A 15,000-nucleotide genomic window follows, 5' to 3' on the forward strand; every position below is an offset into this window, starting at 1 on the left:
CAAAAGAAATTAACGAAAGAAACAATACTAAAAAAAGTAAATAAAAAAAAATCAAAAGCTGTTGAAAATGTCACTGAGAAAAGGTGTAAAGGTGTTGTCAGTAATTCAGGCTTGGAATGTTGTCAGGTCTATGTCCTGTCAGAGTCAGTCGAATGTTTTTGGTTTATTTATTTATTTTTTTTTAGACACGTGGGATGTTTATGCTTACTAATAATTATCAGTTACTGATGATCTTGAAAGATGGTGGTTATATAAAAAAGAATTATCTGTTAGTTTTTTATTTAGAAATATAGAAAATGTGGAATTTTATATATATAATGTATATAAGAAACAGGAGATCAGTGTCTGCCCTATTATCGTACAGAGGTCCAGGAATATATATATATATATATATATATATATATATATATATATATATATATATATATATATATATATATATATATATATATATATATATATATATATATATATATATATATATATATATACATACATACATACATACATATACAAATATATATAGCAACTAATAAATAAATTCATACAGTTGGTTTTTATTTAAAAATATAAAAACGTGGAACCTTGCATATATATTTACATACACACACAAACACACACATATATATATTAATAAAATTAATCACATTCATCTAACACAGGCGAAGCCTAAGTCATAGCCAGGGGAGTTTATCCAACGCATTGGGACAAGTGCTGACTAGGCACATTTCAATGCTGATCTCCGCTGGTTGTTTCGAGATTAAGTTACCTGTTTTTTTTTTCTATCAAGGGATTCCGTCTCTCTCTCTCTCTCTCTCTCTCTCTCTCTCTCTCTCTCTCTCTCTCTCTCTCTTTTCCGGATAATATTCTCTGTCAATTTAAAACATTAAACATCTTAGACATTAGGCCAATAATCCCACTTATAAAAGTAAAGATTTTTGGACTTCTACAGATTCCTGGCATTTACTCTCTCTCTCTCTCTCTCTCTCTCTCTCTCTCTCTCTCTCTCTCTCTCTCTCTCTCTCTCTCTCTCTTCCAGATAATATTTTCTGTTATTTTCAAGACATCAAACATCTCAGACTCCACACTTTAGTCCCGTTAGGCCTACAATTCAATTTAAAATGAAAGATTTTGATCTTTATAGATTCCTGGCATTTATATTTTATAAGATTAATTCAGAACCTCCCCCAGAATAAACAACAATAAATCTTGCAACAATTAAAAAATTGATCTTATATTAAAAAATAAACAAATAACTGTTTTAGCATACGTCATGATGTCACAGTTACGAGGAGCCATTGTCTGGAAATGGAAGGGTGCCTGATGTACGACGATTAGATTTAATAATCGTCCGGTTGCAGACCAATAGTATTATATTTTAATACAAAGGGTTGATTTTAATATTATAATAATGAGGTATAACACAAGAGAGATCTCAAATAACCATAGGAAAATTGTATTTGGTTTCTGATTTGAAAATAATTGTAAAAAAGGATTTCATAATTATGTAAAATAAAAAACAACAGTAACTGGCAACTAAAAGAGCAATGAGAGAGAGAGAGAGAGAGAGAGAGAGAGAGAGAGAGAGAGAGAGAGAGAGAGAGAGAGAGAGAGAGAGAGAGAGAGAGAGAAATGACCAGAGGAAAATGTTTGATCTGAAAAAATAATAAAGAATTTCATAATTATGTAAATCATAAAAAAACAATAACTGGTAATTAAAAGAGCAATGTCTGTGCGTGAGAGAGAGAGAGAGAGAGAGAGAGAGAGAGAGAGAGAGAAATGACCAGAGGAAAATATATATTTACTTTCTGATTTTAAAAATAATTATAAAAAAGAATTTCATAATTATGTAAATAAAATAAAAAGCAATAACTGGTAATTAAAAGAGCAATCTGTGAGAGAGAGAGAGAGAGAGAGAGAGAGAGAGAGAGAACAGAAGGATCGTTCCATATAATTGTATATTAAGTTTATAGGCATAGCTGGTTGGTTAAAAACCTTATTACAAAAGCCATTACTCGCCCTGGTATTTCGGCCAGAGAGAGAGAGAGAGAGAGAGAGAGAGAGAGAGAGAGAGAGAGAGAGAGAGAGAGAGAGAGAGAGAGAGAACAGAAGGAGCGTTCCATATGATAACCCAGCGCTTGCAAGCGGGACACAATGCGATTTGAGCAGGAAAAGTTCAGCCCGTAACGACATCAAGAAGCTACGTGACGTATTTTTGAACTCTATTTCCGTCTGGTAATAAGGCGTAGAGGGAGAACAGTTCTTCTTCTTCTTCTTCTTCTTCTTCTTCTTCTTCTTCTTCTTCTTCTTCTTGGCGTGCTTTTTAATTTTCACTTATTTTTTGTCTCACGTCTGAGTGGGTTTGTGTACAGGGCGCGTTCTCTGTGACGGTACTTGATGTCGGCCCGCCAAAGTTGCTTGCTTGCTTGTGGTTAATGAAGGAATTATTATTATTTATCGTTTCATTTGCTTTAAAATCTATGATTATTTAAGGTTTTCATATATAATTCAAGGAAACTGTAACCTTATCATTTTAGCCTCGTCATCCACGATTTTTAATTTTCTGTAAAAGAAAACTATCTTTGTCTGTCCGTCAGCACTTTTTTCTGTCACCCCTCAGATCTCAAAAACTACTGAGGCTAGGGGGCTGCAATTTGGTACGTTTGATGATTGGAGGGTGGATGATCAACATACCAATTTGCAGCCCTCTAGCCCCAGTAGTTTTTAAGATCTGAGGGCGGACAGAAAAAAAAGTGCGACAATAAAAATTCAGATGAACTTGATAGCAGAATTAATTAGTACGTGGGAGATTGAAGCTTTGATAGGGAGGCTTTGGGAGACGTTGGGAGATATTATGAGTCAGATTACCCATAGTTCCGCGTTAGGGACACACACACAAAAACACACAGACACGCAGCACATAGAGATATAGGTGTCTAAGGGTGTACTTGACAAGGTATAGTGAATACGATTTAAAATCTGTAACTTAATATTTGTGTAAATTTGTGTAAATATATAAATGTTACGTATCTGTAATTGAAAGAATGGATAAATTTACGTATATAATTATATATATATTTATATATTTCGATTTGGCAATAACTAGACAACTTAGCAACTGCTAAACCAGACCCGTTTGTTTATTGAAACCAAATAAAGGTATATCAACACGACCTCGGTGTTCGAATGGCTTCAAGTGACTTTGATATGCCATTTTAATTGTTTAAGAAAGAGATTTTCCTTTAAATATTAATAAAAAATTAAGTTTTTGAAAAATATTTATGTTAATGTGTCTATGATCAGGTAAATCGATTGAAATTTGAATAAAAATTCCATTTGAAGAATCTAAGTCCTTGTTAAATCCAATCGGACAAACGGTTTGATTGCGCTTATATATTTCTGCATTCGAAACTCTTGAAGAGATTCGAATAATGTTAATATATATTTATAGAGCCAAAATAGACAATAAAAAAGATAAACTATATATAAAAATAACTTATTTATTTATTGAATAACGAAAATAAACCATAAAACACAAATAATACTCATAAAAAGAGAGAAAATAATCTTCAAATCAAATCAATTCTCACAAAATCGAACAAGCGATTACTTAGTCCAACCTGGACACTAGACACATCGAATAATCTCGTCCATTTTAGGCATATAGCCCCCACTCCACCCTTCTAAGGGGACACCCTGTCCAATGGATGTCCCGAGCCCTTATCTCCCTTGTTATCGAAGTCAGGGTAACAATTTAGGGGCCAAATATATTTGTTTTTCTCGTGGACACAAGGTCGCGCCGCCCGAATATTTACGTTTTGGTCTTCTAGTAGTGCTTCTCCTCCCTCTCTCTCTCTCTATCTTTTCAGCTAGCTACCATGGCAACTCTGTGTCTTTTAGTATTGTTTCTCTCCTCTCTCTCTCTCTCTCTCTTTTCAGCTAGCTACCAGGGACACATTGTGTCTTTTAGTATTATTTCTCTCTCTCTCTCTCTCTCTCTCTCTCTCTTTTCTAGCTACTCTTTTATTATTATTTCTCTCTCTCTCTCTCTCTCTCTCTCTCTCTCTCTCTCTCTCTCTCTTTTCAGCTAGCTATATTATACCAGGGCCACGCTGTGTCTTTTAGTATTATTTCTCATCTCTCTCTCTCTCTCTCTCTCTCTCTCTCTCTCTCTCTCTCTCTCTCTCTCTCTCTCTCTCTCTCTCTCTCTCTCTCTCTCTCTTGCCACGAGTCTAACATTAAATATTTTTAGATATTTGTTTATAAAATAATTCGTCTACACATGAGGAACCCATAACAATTAATATCATACTTTATCATCACTGCTTACTTTTAAGCAACAAACAAACAAATAAAAACAAGTACACAGTCACAAAACAACTTTCAAAGACACCATTTGATCACAGATAAGCAGTTTTTCTTCGTCACGTTTTCTTGAACAAGAAAAAATAAATGAAAAACAAAACAAAACAAATAATACGGGGACTTTGACAAGCATCAATTACGCGAAAGGGAGATTTTTCTTTATGATCGTAAGTTTCCATTTCATTCGTTCATTTCCTAAAGAATTAAGCTTAGATTTATGGACGTAACATTATGAAATGTGGACGAATATCTATGGGATTCCCAAAGCTTTGCTCGATTCGTCTCTTCATGAAAGTTGAGAAAAGTTAAAAATTTTTGTTTAAAGTTGAGATGATATTTCAAAAATTTCTATAGGCCTTTTTTGTAAATAAACGTTCATATTTTCTTTTTAATGCCTGAAAATAACGCTGGATTGTCCGAAACATTATGAAATATGACTCTGAACTTGAAAAATTATGAGCTGCGACACATATTACCTAAGTAAGCAATGGCATTTTAAATTGAAATTCCTTTTATCTTCGTTCATTTTGACATTTAGTGGCTGATTAGACATTTATAAATTATAAAATGATCGAAACATTTTTAAAATATTAAGAACTTTACATACCAGCTATTTAAAATCTCAGTGTCTTAAATATAAGTTTGAAAAATTCAATCAAATTTCTGAAAATCAGTCAGTTTTTGCACAGCAATAATTATATATAAAATATATTCTAAAATTATGATAAATTAGTATGATAATAAAAGAAAAAAAAAGACTTTGGAACCTCTAAGGAAAGCAATAAATAAAAGAGATAAAAAAAGGACTCCCCCCTGTTCTCTGTACCTAACAAAAGCTGAGGAATAATAGGGATTCCTTTTTACATGGCATCCTATAATTTCAGGATCCCTTTTTCTCTATCCATACACACAAAAGACAGCCGTCTCTCTCTCTCTCTCTCTCTCTCTCTCTCTCTCTCTCTCTCTCTCTCTCTCTCTCTCTGTCTGTCTCTTAATGCATTATTCACCTTCCTAATTCTTTCAAATTTCTACTTTCCTCTCTCTCTCTCTCTCTCCTCCGGCGCGTGTCATTATCAAATTCTTTTATCCAATAATCCTCTCTCTCTCTCTCTCTCTCTCTCTCTCTCTCTCTCTCTCTCTCTTTCCCCTGGCACGTGTCAATAGCAAATTCTTTCTCCGTTATTTCTCCTCTCTCTCTCTCTCTCTCTTTCCCCTGACGCGTGTCATTTATCAAATTCTTTCGCTATTATTCATCAAATTCCTCCTATCTTCTCGCAAACACAAGCCACAATAACTCTCCAAAAAAAAAAAAAAAACACTCGTCACAAACAACGTACGAACAAACAGACACACAAACAAGTTGCTGAAAGGTTAAATGAATAAATAGGGAACTGGAATTAATCAAGAAATTCATTAATTTTATTCAAACTTTTCCAGATCTGAAACGCGCCCTGCGCATGGAATCCCCAACTCCGAGGTTGAGTGAATCGAATCTGAAGAAGCTTTCGAGGGGTTTGAGGTGAGTTGAGGTTGATATTTTGTATATTTTATATATTTTATATCTTATATTTTATCTGCATCTATTCACCGGTCTATTATCTATCTCGGAATAGAACCTATTCACTTTTTTGTCTCTCAAAACAGCCAGAATTTCTACCACAATAATTTCATTCAGTCCCAACTTAAGAAATTGTCTAGGGGTTTGGGATAATCTGAGGTTGATATTTTGTATATTTTATATATTTTATATCTTATATTTTATCTGCATCTATTCACCGGTCTATTATCTATCTTAAAATAGAATCTATTCTGTTTTATTCCCAACTTTATATACGTTTTTCTATCCAGTTCTATCCAAGGGTCTATTACCTATCTCAAAATAGAATCTATTCTCTTTTATTCCCAACTTTATATATGTTTTTCTATCTAGTTCTATCCAAGGGTCTATTACCTATCTCAAAATAGAATCTATTCTCTTTCATTTATCCCCAAATCAGGTAATGTTTCTCCCACAAATAATCCCAAGCGTATAATTTCCCAGCCAATCTCAAGAATCGCTCCAAAACTAATGTTTTACTTAGCAATTCCACTAAACGTTTGTGGTCTATGTTTGTTTATTTGTTTCTTTGTCAATTCTACGTTTGTGGTCTATGTTTGTTTGTTTTTTTCTTTGTCAGGTCTGACAATCTGACGCAATCTGCTCTGTCAGAAATCTCTGAAATTGCTGACCACAAATAGCGTGGTTATTTGACCAATTTCACTCAATTTTTAGTTTTCTGTTAAAGAAAACTATTGTGACGGTTTTGTCTGTCCGTCCACACTTTATTCTGTCCGCACTTTTTCTGTCCGCACTTTTTTCTGTCCGCACTTTTTTTTGTCCGCACTTTTTTCGGAGTCCGCACTTTTTCTGTCCGCACTTTTTTTTGTCCGCACTTTTTTCTGCCCGCACTTTTTTTTGTCCGCACTTTTTTCGGAGTCAGCACTTTTTCTGTCCGCACTTTTTTCTGTCCGTACTTTTTCTGTCAGCACTTTTTCAGTCCGCACTTTTTTCTGTCCGCACTTTTTCTGTCAGCACTTTTTTCTGTCCGTACTTTTTCTGTCAGCACTTTTTCTGTCCGTACTTTTTCTGTCAGCACTTCTTCAGTCCGCACTTTTTTCTGTCCGCACTTTTTCTGTCAGCACTTTTTTCTGTCCGCATCTTTATGTCTGCACTTCATTCCGTCCGCACTTTTTCAGTCCGCACTTTTTTTTGTCCGCACTTTTTCGGAGTCACTTTTTCTGTCCGCACTTTTTCTGTCCGTACTTTTTCTGTCAGCACTTTTTTTGTCCGCACTTTTTTCTGTCAGCACTTTTTCAGTCCGCACTTTTTTCCTGTCCGCACTTTTTCTGTCCACTTTTTCTGTCCCTACTTTTTCTGTCCGCATTTTTCTGTCCGCACTTTTTCTGTCCGCACTTTTCTTCCGTCAGCACTTTTTTTGTCCGCATTTTTATGTCTGTTCATTCCGTCACTTTTTCTGTAAGTACTTTATTCTGTCCGCACTTTTCCCGTCCGCCCTCAGATCCTAAAAACTACTGAGGCTAGAGGGCTGCAAATTGGAATGTTGATCATCCACCCTCCAATCACCAAACATCCCAAATTGCAGCCCTCGAGCCTCAGTAGTTTTTATTTTATTTAAGGTTAAAGTTAGCCATGATCGTGCGTCTGGCAACGATATAGCATAGGCCACCACCGGGCCGTCGTTAAAGTTTCATGGGCCGCGGCTCATACAGCATTATACCGAGACCACCAAAAGATAGATCCATTTTCGGTGGCCTTGATTATATACGCTGTAGCGGCTGTACAGAAAACTCGATTGCGCATTTTTTACTTTTTTTATTTTCTAAAAGTGACAGGTGTGATGCAGAGAATGGGTTTGAATAGAGCTGTTACAGACACACACACACACATATATAAAATAGAAAGTATATATACGTACATATATTAGATTACCCGGAATGACATTGGAAATGCAATTATGGCTAATTCAGTCGATAAATCAAAACGATTTGACAAGTTTGTGCCAGATTTCAAGGAATTTTATCACATGATCCGAGCAGAAGTTTTAATCAAATAAAAACTGATTTTTTAAATCGTATTTTTATCTGTTTTTTTTTTTATCAATTTTGTTCTGTTCTTGAGTATTTGAATATTTTGTTCGACAGGAACATAATCTTAAATTTTATCCTTATGGAATTAATAATAATAATAATAATAATAATAATAATAATAATAATAATTATTATTATTATTATTATTATTATTATTACTATTATTATGATACAAAATATATTAACCAAATTATTTTAATAACGTGTAAAAATAAAGCTTAAAAAATGATTTTTTAACATACATCGATCCACTAGTTGTAGAAATAGACAGGGTACAAATTTTGACCAATTTTTTGCTGACATTCCATTGTCCTCTCTCTCTCTCTCTCTCTCTCTCTCTCTCTCTCTCTCTCTCTCTCTCTCTCTCTCTCTCTGTCTACCCTTCTTGTTGCGTGTTTCTCTGACGGAAAAATGATATATCATTAAAGAAAGGATCCGTATTTGAGAGAGAGAGAGAGAGAGAGAGAGAGAGAGAGAGAGAGAGAGAGAGAGAGAGAGAGATGATCAGACAAACTCGATGATAAGTAAAAGAAAATATATATAATAGATAAAAAAAATTTGATAAAATTTATAGAATTATTTTTGAGAGAGAGAGAGAGAGAGAGAGAGAGAGAGAGAGAGAGAGAGAGATGGTCAAACAACCTTAAAGACAGAAAAAGAAAATATATAAAATAGATAAAAAAATCTTTAATAAAATTTAGAAAATTAATTTTTTTAGAGAGAGAGAGAGAGAGAGAGAGAGAGAGAGAGAGAGAGAGAGAGAGAGAGAGATGATTAAACAACCATAAAGACAGAAAAATAAAATATATAAAACCGATAAAAAATTCTTAGATGGAACTGAAAAAATTATTTTTTATAGAGAGAAAAGAAAGCTCATGAATATAGGACGCATATTTTAAAAGAATATTGAATAATAATCTGAAGAATAATGAGGAAAACTTTCAAGAATATGGAGAAAGAGATTTGACCCGAGGGTTGGTCCTCCTAATGACGCTTAACTATGGCTATGGAAAGTCTGCCGAAATCTCTCTCACTCTCTTTCTCTCTCTCTCTCTCTCTCTCTCTCTCTCTCTCTCTCTCTCTCTCTCTCTCTCTCTCTATTTTTTAGTATAGAAGTCTTCTCTCTCTCTCTCTCTTTCTCTCGAGTACAGAACTCTCGTCCATCTCTCTCTCCCTCTCTCTCTCTCTTTCTAGTGAAGAAGATTCCATCTCTCTCTCTCTCTCTCTCTCTCTCTCTCTCTCTCTCTCTCTCTCTAGTACAGAAGACTTCTTCCCCCCTCTCTCTCTCTCTCTCTCTCTCTCTAGTACAGAAGACTTCTTCCCCGCCTCTCTCTCTCTCTCTCTCTCTCTCTCTCTCTCTCTCTCTCTCTCTCTGAAGGCCGCCATCATGTTTCTTGTTGCTAATGTGGTCTGGTAACGTTCCCAATGTTACGTCAGCCTCATGAGAAATGTGAAAGGCAGGAGGAAGTGGAGGAGGGAGGGAGAGAGAGGGAGAGAGGGAGAGAGAGGGAGAGAGGGAGGAAGAGGGAGGAGATTGAGGAGGAGATAGGTGGAGATTGTTGGTGGGTGGGAGATTTGAATAATATGATATTAAGAGTAAGGAGAAATGGTTCTATTATTTTAGGTAATAATAATAATAATAATAATAATAATAATAATAATAATAATAATAATAATAATAATAAATTAATTGTATTAATGACTATTGAATCATTAGTATATACGATAATAATAATAATAATGATAATAATAATAATAATAATAATTCTATCATTTAAATACTGATCATAATTGTGATATTATTATTATTATTATTATTATTATTATTATTATTATTATTATTATTATTATTATTATTATTATTATCAATAACAACCAAACAATGAATAAATAAGATATATAATATTGATAAAAATATCAGAAATTGAATTCATTTGTAATATATCTGGAAATAAAAAAATAAAAAAATATCAATAAGATCTCACAAAGCTTCGTCAGCGAGCGAAGCATTGTGGGAAGTTCCTCGAACCACAGCCGACAGGAAATGGTTACACACACGATTTAGAAAAAAAAACCGCAATGAAATTTGAAAGAGAGAGAGAGAGAGAGAGAGAGAGAGAGAGAGAGAGAGTAATGGAAGATCGAGTTCTCTTATATATTTCAGAAAAATATAAGAAATTTAATCGCAAATTGAATAAATGAAATTTAAAACGAGATTGAATTTAAAAACTAAATTTTTTTATAAAATTAAAAAAATACCAAAAAATAACTTAAAATAAAAAATATTAACATATTCAGTAAATATATACTGTATATATATATATATATATATATATATATATATATATATATATATATATATATATATATATATATATATATATATATATATATATATATATATATATAAATTTAAAATTACATTTTAAAAAACTAAAAATTCCTAAGATTAAGGAAAAAATATTGAGAAAAACTAAAATAAAAAATTACGTTAAAAAATAATTAAAATATTCACAATAAAAAAAAACATATATATATAACAAAATTATATTTAAATCTAGAAAAAAAATCCTAAAATTAAAAAAAAACTGAAAAACTAAAATCGAAAATTACTAAAATTCAAAACAACTGAAAAACTGAAATCGAAAATAAAAAAATTGAGTGAGCTACAGAGTAAAAGTTCTAACAATAGACAAACTTAAAAAAAAAGACAGAAAAAAAATTATATCAAATAATAGAAAAAAGTTTATTTGATTCAAGTGTTTGAAAGGAAAGTGAAACAATGGAACGATTGTTTGATCCCAAATTGTTTGAAATGTCTCAATTTTTCTCTCTCTCTCTCTCTCTCTCTCTCTCTCTCTCTCTCTCTCTCTCTCTCTCTCTCTCTCTCTCTCTCTCATTATAGTCATTTTCCTGTATGTAATGTGATATTCTCTCTCTCTCTCTCTCTCTCTCTCTCTCTCTAATTATAGTAATTTTCCTGTCTTAATGACCAATTATCTCTCTCTTTTTCTGTATCTTTTTCACCGTCAGTCTGTCCATCTCTCTCTCTCTCTCCCCGTCAGTCTGTCCATCTCTCTCTCTCTCTCTCTCTGAGCCCGCCAAGTTCCTGCATTACACGACCAATTATCCTATTTTTTTCCCGTGGGACGTCTGCATTTAGTGGTCACTTGCGGTTCCTTGGTGATTACAGGTAATTATTCATCTGTTCACGGATCCTGTGGATACCCTTAGGATGTCCTTAGGATATGTAGGATATTCTAGGATATCCTTAGGATATTTAAGGGTTATTCTTGGGTTTATTGAGGGATGTTATAGGATATTTGATTGGCGATAGACGCGGATTTTTCAATGCTTTTAGATAAAGTGGAGGATGCATAGGATATTCTAGGAGACCTGTAGGATGTGTAGGATATTCTAGGATGCCTATAGGATGCGTAGGCTATTCTAGGATATTCTATACGATGCGTAGGATATTCTAGAGTATATATAGGATACATAGTATATTATAGGATAAGCTGGGATTGTTTCAAGGAAATATTTTTTTTTTTCAGTAAAGAAATTGTCTCAAAATAATATTGTCTTGTCAAGAAAACTGTCTTTTCAAGAAAACAATTTCTTTTCAAGAAAACATGGTCTTTTCAAGAAAATATTGTCTTGTCAAGAAAATACTGTCTTGTCAAGAAAATACTCTTTTCAAGAAAACATTGTCTTTTCAAGAAAATTGTCTTTGCAAGAGAACTTTGCCTTGTCAAGAAAACTGCCTTTTCAAAAAACATTGTCTTTCCAAAGAAAATAGTCTTTTAAAAAAATTTTCTTTTCAAGAAAATATTTTTTCAAGAAAACATTGTCTTGTCAAGAAAACATTGTCTTTTCAAGAAAACATTGTCTTTTCAAGAAAACATTGTCTTTTCAAGAAAACATTGTCTTGTCAAGAAAACATTGTCTTGTCAAGAAAATATTGTCTTTTCAAAAAAACATTGTCTTTTCAAGAAAACATTGTCTTTTCAAGAAAATCTCATTGTTGTCTTTATTCCAGGTCGTCCAAGAAAAGCCTACACTCCGTCCATTCAGCTTTGGAGAGTCAGAGTGTACAAGATGGCCACCTTGGAAGCAGATCTGTGTCTATGGTGAGTTGATTACCTATTTCTCTATCATACGCCCACGGCCGCCCACTTAACAGCCTATTAATAACGCCCACACACGCCCATCGTTAAGTAGTCTGCAAGGAGAGCGGCCCACGCACGCCCATCTTGAGATATTTCTATTATTTTTCATTTACATCATCGTGAGTGATCCCCAAATTCACGCCCAGCCACCCACGCCCATCTGGGGAGAATTTCTACGGGAATTCGTCCTTTTAAATTTAAAGCACGCCCATTCTCGCCCACCTTAATGCGCGTGCGATAAGCCGCCTAACGCCCAAACGGGCGTGAAGATGGTTATTTGTAATTTTACACACACACACACACACACACACACACACACATATATATATATATATATATATATATATATATATATATTTAGTATTGTATATATATCATACTTATTTTAATATACACCGAAAATAGTCATATATTATTATTATTATTATTATTATTATTATTATTATTATTATTATTATTATTATTATTATTATTATTATTATTATTATTATTATTATTATTATTAAATTAATGAATTATAACTGATACAAAATGTGAAAATAATTCTCGAATTATCGTAATAATTTTTTAAACTATCGTAGAGATATTGTTATAATAATAATAATAATAATAATAATAATAATAATAATAATAATAATAATAATAATAAACTTTGAAATACAACAGTCATGATTAGAGATTTGTGATATTTCTCTCTCTCTCTCTCTCTCTCTCTCTCTCTCTCTCTCTCTCTCTCTCTCTCTCTCTCTCTCTCTCTCTCTCTCTTTGAAATACAAAAATCATGATTAGAGAATTCTGATACTTTTCTCTCTCTCTCTCTCTCTCTCTCCCTACCCCTGCTGTGTTCAGCCACCTGAGAGAGAGAGAGAGAGAGAGAGAGAGAGAGAGAGAAAGCAAAAGGCCACTAAACGGTTCTCGTCAGTCCAACATTATCATGTGTTCAACTCGACGCCTACAAATTAGTACCAACCCCAGGTCGAAACACTCTTCCAAGAGGCGCCTTGTATCCGCCTCTTTATCCGCCTTGTATCCGCTCTGTATCCGCCCCCATGTCTTGTATCCCATGAATTTTAATGGGGGAGAAGATGTAGGGTTGGGGGATTTCACTCAAATGGGGAATAAATGGGGAATTATGATGGGGAATTATGGTAATGGTTCCAGAGGTATCTTGGCCCTTAAGAAGATGGTTAGGTTGGAAGCTGTAATTTCAAGGTAATTATTTTTTTTGTTTTTGTTTATGTTTGTAATTGCCGGTGATGGATTGCTGGTTGGTTGGGGGAGGGGGGGTTGGGGGAATTACTTTCGGGTGGTTATGGGTTTGGGGCTCAGCCCCCCTTCCCCCAGAAAAAAAAAGAGAGGAAAAATAAAAATAGATAAGAAATTTGAATAGTTTCCTTGATAATTTTACTCTCTCTCTCTCTCTCTCTCTCTCTCTCTCTCTCTCTCTCTCTCTCTCTCTCTCTCACACACACACACACATACATACATGTATATATTTTTATTATACAAATAATTTACTTTTTTCCGTCTCTCTCTCTCTCTCACACACACATCCAATTTCACACAAACATTTGTGTGTGTAAAAACACCTTCATTTACCTTCATGAGAGAGAGAGAGAGAGAGAGAGAGAGAGAGAGAGAGAGAGAGAGAGAGAGAGAGAGAGAGAGAGAGGTCAACGCCCCCATCATTAAATAATAATAATAATAATAATAATAATAATAATAATAATAATAATAATAATAATAATAATTCATACGTTCCATATCTCTCCTATTAGATACCCAGTAATTACTTGGTAAGTAATACCCGGTAATTACTCAGTGGTTACTAAGGGTAAGTGCTATCTAGGTGCTTGATGCTAAGTTGCAAGTTTTACTTGATGCTAAGTTGCAAGTTTTACTTGATGCAAAGTTGCAAGTTTTATTTGATGCTAAGTTGCAAGTTTTACTTGATGCTAAGTTGCAAGTTTTACTTGATGCTAAGTTGCAAGTTTTACTTGATGCTAAGTTGCAAGTTTTACTTGATGCTAAGTTGCAACTTGACACTTGATGCTAAGTTGCAAAGACGTCCCCATGCAACTTTCCTTCGTGATACTTATTTGAAGATTCTATTTCCCGACTGCAATTAGGGAAGCTTCCCCGTGCGTGCGAGAAATGATCTCTAAGGAGTGATGATCTTCTTGGAGTAATGATCACTGTGGAGTAATGATCTCCCAGTAATGATCACTGTGGAGTAATGCTCTCCAAGGAGTAATGATCTCCAAGGAGTAATGATCATCTGTGATCTTCAAGATGGTCATTTTGGGATGAGTTTGGGATGAGTTTGCACTGAGAGGGACTTATGGGGTAGACTGGTTTTCATTTTAATTGAATTTTTACGGTTTTCTAAAGTTAATTTTTGATGAGTTTCATTTACATTTAATTTGTTAAAACTATAAATTTAATATTTTAGTAGTTTTTATCATATTAAAATGGTCGAAATAATGATAAAACACCAAATTTGATCAAAATTTACGAAGAAGCCTTTCAGGCACTCGTAAAAGGACGATAGGTTCGATATCTTTGTCTTAGGTTTTCTCATTAAAATGTCCGGAAATTTAAATTAAAATTAATTATTAAATACAAAATTTAATAATTTAATAGTTTTATCATAATAAAATGTCAAATTTAATTAAAAAACCTTAAATTTAATCAAAATATACAAAAAAGTCGTCGTGTAGGCTAAGTGCTCGATAAGTCCCACATCTTTCTCCTCTGTTTTCTCATTAAAATTTCCTCGATTTTATTCCAAATTTAAGTTTTTAAAATAAAAAATTCA

At 33.5% G+C, this 15,000-nt stretch overlaps 1 protein-coding gene across 1 annotated transcript in view; it reads left to right on the forward strand.

Moving 5' to 3' along the window:
- sprt (PDZ domain-containing protein sprite) overlaps positions 1–15,000 on the forward strand; it is an 80,284-nt gene that overhangs the window by 27,404 nt on the left and 37,880 nt on the right. The window contains 2 exon segments of the mRNA XM_067133896.1: positions 5,803–5,884; positions 12,053–12,143. Coding sequence (XP_066989997.1) covers positions 5,803–5,884; positions 12,053–12,143 — 173 coding nt within the window.

This window comes from Macrobrachium rosenbergii, chromosome 34 (genome assembly GCF_040412425.1).
Source record: "Macrobrachium rosenbergii isolate ZJJX-2024 chromosome 34, ASM4041242v1, whole genome shotgun sequence".
Lineage (NCBI taxonomy): Eukaryota > Metazoa > Arthropoda > Malacostraca > Decapoda > Palaemonidae > Macrobrachium > Macrobrachium rosenbergii.